Source organism: Carya illinoinensis, chromosome 13 (genome assembly GCF_018687715.1).
Source record: "Carya illinoinensis cultivar Pawnee chromosome 13, C.illinoinensisPawnee_v1, whole genome shotgun sequence".
Taxonomy (NCBI): domain Eukaryota; kingdom Viridiplantae; phylum Streptophyta; class Magnoliopsida; order Fagales; family Juglandaceae; genus Carya; species Carya illinoinensis.
The window spans coordinates 13,355,566-13,360,402 of record NC_056764.1 but is presented as its reverse complement, the minus strand read 5'-3'; the positions used below and the strand labels follow the sequence as shown (position 1 = coordinate 13,360,402).

The 4,837-nt window shown below is 38.6% G+C and overlaps 1 protein-coding gene across 2 annotated transcripts; it reads right to left on the bottom strand.

Annotated features, from left to right (window-relative positions):
• Positions 1-653: 653 nt before the first annotated feature.
• Positions 654-3,555, bottom strand: LOC122292338 (elongation factor 1-alpha-like). Of its 2 annotated transcripts, XM_043100636.1 has the most exons (3): positions 3,399-3,555; positions 1,967-2,448; positions 654-1,854 (listed from the first exon to the last, which is right to left on the bottom strand). In XM_043100636.1, exons 2-3 carry the CDS (start codon positions 2,426-2,428, stop codon positions 973-975), a joined length of 1,344 nt encoding a protein of 447 aa, XP_042956570.1. In that variant the 5' UTR covers positions 2,429-2,448; positions 3,399-3,555; the 3' UTR covers positions 654-972. The 2 variants fall into 2 exon arrangements, with proteins under 2 accessions (XP_042956570.1, XP_042956571.1); XM_043100637.1 differs by lacking the exon at positions 3,399-3,555 and having other exon boundaries at positions 1,967-2,468.
• Between the last annotated feature and the right edge of the window lie 1,282 nt (positions 3,556-4,837).

Below are 4,837 nucleotides of genomic sequence, written 5' to 3'. Positions count from 1 at the left end.
AGGACTAACTTTTCGACAAAGTGGGTAAATGGGAAATGAGAAAAAAGGAAGAGGAAACCAAGGCTTCCCCTTCCTCTGGCGAAAAATTAGATCTGGGTTCCTCTAGCGAAAAATTAGATCTGGGTTTGGATACTTTTTTTTGGAGAGAGAGAGAGGGAGGGAGGGAGGGAGGGGGGGGGGGGGGGGGGGGGGGGGGGGGGGGCGGGAACAAATCACTATTTATTTAGAGGACCAAGTGACATCGGTAATAGTGGTTATATTGACAAAAAAGTGCAATATATTCTAATTGTTCTATCAGTTGGCATCAACTAAGGTCGTCCTCAAATCAGGACTCAATTGCATGCCCACTAGAAGCGGCTATTGGCAATTGTTTGAGTCCTACCAAAGCCGACTCATTATCAATCAATAATAGTAATTCAATCAAAAATTATATTTAGAATTTTTCAATTCAAGACGGAAGCTCTACCTCGAAGCACATCACCAATTGTGATGCAACCATGAGTAAGTACACTAAAATCATAACATTTTTGTGCTTGGTTTCGTTTTGGAAAAGTCGACTGCTCAGTAAAATATAAATCAGACATGAAATTTGAATGAACATACTCAACAATATTCAGAAAGCATGGACTCCAGTTTAAAAAAAAAAAAAGGTATTTAAGCAGAACCAAGTTTAAATTAAGCAACACCATAACAAAACATTGAGCTGGTGCCTCAGAATAACTGAAGCACCTCGACAGACCATGACCAGGGAACAAACACAAACTTTACGACTATACCATACTACTCATGCCACCGCCGATCAAGTACCCAATTCTGAGATGGGGTACCTAACAGAGAAAGCATATAACTTCGACTTGTAAAATAAAGCAGGCAACGTCCTAAAGCATCGCAAACACTGCCCAAGTTTCTTTCATAAACTTTATCAATATGATAGCAGGCATGATATGCCAAAATTTGAGGAACCTCCACGATTCACTTCTTCTTGGCAGCAGACTTGGTGACCTTGGCACCACTTGGATCCTTCTTCTCAACACTCTTGATGACACCAACAGCCACAGTCTGGCGCATGTCCCTCACAGCGAAACGACCAAGAGGTGGATACTCTGAGAAAGTCTCAACAACCATTGGCTTGGTGGGAATCATCTTTACCATCCCTGCATCACCGTTCTTCAAAAATTTTGGCTCCTTTTCCAGCTCCTTACCAGATCGCCTGTCAATCTTGGTCAACAGCTCAGCAAACTTCACCGCAATGTGGGAGGTGTGACAGTCGAGCACTGGAGCATAACCATTGCCGATCTGACCAGGGTGGTTCATGATGATGACCTGGGCAGTGAAGTTAGCTGCCTCCTTGGCAGGATCATCCTTGGAGTTGGAAGCAACAAAACCACGCTTCAGATCCTTCACAGCAACGTTCTTCACATTGAAGCCAACATTGTCACCAGGAAGGGCCTCCTGGAGAGCTTCATGGTGCATCTCAACAGACTTAACTTCAGTTGTCAGTCCGGTTGGTCCAAAGGTCACCACCATACCAGGCTTGATGATACCAGTCTCCACACGTCCAACTGGGACGGTTCCAATGCCACCAATCTTATAAACATCCTGGAGTGGCAGACGGAGAGGCTTGTCCGAGGGCCTCTTGGGCTCTTGGAGCAAGTCAAGCGCCTCAAGGAGGGTAGGGCCCTTGTACCAATCAAGGTTGGTTGACCTCTCAATCATGTTGTCGCCCTCAAAACCAGAGATTGGGACGAAGGGGATCTTGTCAGGGTTGTACCCAACCTTCTTTAAATAGGATGAGACTTCCTTAACAATTTCATCGTACCTTGCCTTGGAGTATTTAGGGGTTGTGGCATCCATCTGGCATATAATTGTAAGCAAAAGCGACTCAAGTCATATTTACCCTCAATTCAAAATAACCGAGAACAGACAGAAAACTAATGCCAGCCGTATAGTATGACCAAAAGCTCACCTTGTTGCAGCAGCATATCATCTGCCTGACACCAAGAGTAAAGGCAAGCAAGGCATGCTCACGGGTCTGACCATCCTTGGAAATACCAGCTTCAAAACCACCAGTGGTGGAGTCAATAATGAGGACAGCACAGTCAGCCTGTGAGGTACCGGTAATCATGTTCTTGATGAAGTCACGATGTCCGGGGGCATCAATCACAGTGCAGTAGTACTTGGTTGTCTCAAATTTCCACAAGGCAATGTCGATGGTAATACCACGCTCACGTTCAGCCTTAAGCTTGTCCAACACCCAAGCATACTTGAATGACCTCTTGTTCATTTCAGCAGCCTCCTTCTCGAACCTCTCAATAACACGCTTGTCAATACCTCCAAGCTTATAGATCAAATGCCCAGTCGTGGTTGATTTTCCAGAGTCGACGTGGCCAATGACCACAATGTTGATGTGAAACTTCTCCTTACCCATATTGAAATGTTAAAATGATTCTGCAGCAGAAGTGAGAGAACTTCAGAGAACTAACGTCAAATATAAACAAACCAATGTGCAATATGAAACAGCCAATATAAATTTCATGGAGGCAACTTAACAAAATCTCATATCACAACTTAACAGTTGCACACAACGACCCAATATAAAGTTCATGGAGGCAATATGAAAACATGCATACAACATCCATGACAAACAACGGACAATCACCAATCCTCTTCAATGTCGTAGTATTCAGTACCAGGCGTAGCAAAAGTTTGAAGGATAATTTCACTTACTCATCATAACATATCGAGGTAGAATTGGAAAATTCATATTTTTAGATAACGGATTAAAAGATCGATTGGGCCACTATTGTGATCGAAATAGATCAGAAACAAAGAACAAACAAACCAGCATTTCCAAAGTTCAATGTTCACGAAAAACAAATCCCTGATCAACAACGAATAACAAAGAATATGAATTAGAACAGAAAGAAAAAAAATCGTACCAATTTAGGTTCCAGACGCATTACTAATAAAAAACACTCAGCTACAAAATTTTTTAAAGAATTTGTATAGTCTCTATGAGTAGAACAAACTGATATAGATCCCTAAGGCAGCACAGATTAATTAAAAAAAAAAAAAACCATTAGCAATAATCTTCTCGGGAATTTAGGACTTTTATGACGAGGAATCAAAGACCGTGCAAATATTTTACCCGGTCTAAAACATTTAGGATTAACAAACCAAAAACAGAAATTCATCTGCTAACAAATAAAAATAAAGATAATGAGCAAACTTACTAAATAAACATAGATTAAAACATACGAAAATCCGAGATATAGAAGCATATATTCTCAACAACGACAACTAGCTGGAAACAACCCATAATCGAAAAAACAAAACAAACAAGAAAATCGATTAAAAAAGAACCATAGGAAATCAAAGCTTGCGAGTAGAACGCTCACCTTGATTGAGAGGGCTTAGCGGCGGGGCGATAAGGTGTAACTGTAATGTATAACGCAGTAAGAGGGAAACGAGACGCTTTCGCTTCCTACTTATAGTCGAGGGGCCATGTGAGCTAGGGCTTCGTTTTAGAGGTTTTACATACTATGAGATTACGTTTATACCCTTCAGCGTTAATTAGTTGACTAAAAAGGGTCACATCTCTTGTCAAACTTAAATTGACGCGCCGCCGGCCGATCAATCGAACCCGATTTACATATGTTAAAGTTACGTTTGGTCAGTAAAGTGGTTTGAGAATATTTTTTTATTTTTTTATTTTTTTTATACAATTTATTAATATTTTATTATTACTTTTAAATTTTTTTAAAATTATAGTAACATCTAAATGTAGTTTTGGAGGACGACCTCCAAGCTAGGCTTGATTGATTTTCATAAAAAAATTTACCTCATTTTATTTTATCTAATTATTATAATTTTTTTAAATTTTTACACAAATTAAAATAAATAATTTAATTTTTTTAAATTCTAATATAAAAATAATATTAAAATAATATCTTTTAATGATATTTTATTTAAATTTTAACTTTAATCTGAACTTATCTCATCTCTAAAAATAAACGATGTCTAAATAATATTTACACATGTCAATAAGAATGTGACATGTATGTAGCTTACTATAATTATGGTAAGCAATTACGTTAAAACAAATTCATATCAACTTTCTTTTCCTCACTTTCTCCACTCTCTCTCCCCCCTGTTGCAGGTTGAAACCCATGTCCTATGTGCCCCGCTCTCTCTCTTTCTTCCTCTCTCGCTCCTCAAATTGAAACTGAGACCCTTTTTCTTAACAACCTATATTATTAGTTTTATCGAGTTAACTTACATCAATAACTCAAGAATCTTCAAGAACTTATTTGCAAAACATGTTGAATTTGTTGTAATAATGACCAACAAAGAGATATAAGTTGGGAAATACCTATACTTGATTAGAAGAAGATCCTCCCATATGGGCACAAAGCTCAGCTCCCAAATACTCTAGTTGTCACATTTTTAGCATCTCATTCGACATGGGATCTTTATTGACCTTTATAATGATCAAACAAAGAAGTTATATTAATGGCACATCCATTGTCAAAATCATTTTTGTCTACATTTCTCAAAAATGAGAAGGAACTAGAAAAAAGATAAGAAATAAAGAATACATAAAGAATGAAAGATAGATAGAAAGAAATAAGAGTCAATCCAGAAGACTTACTACAGACTTATTTTAGATGTTGTGGACACGATTTGAGATGAGAGAGAGGCAACAAAACATACCTACAACAAACTTACAAAAGGCTTCATGACGACGAAAGGTTCCAGTCTTAAGGGGAGAGAGCGGCTATGGGTTTGAGATGAGATAGGGAGAGCAACTAAAGGAAAGGGAGAGAATAGTTGAGGA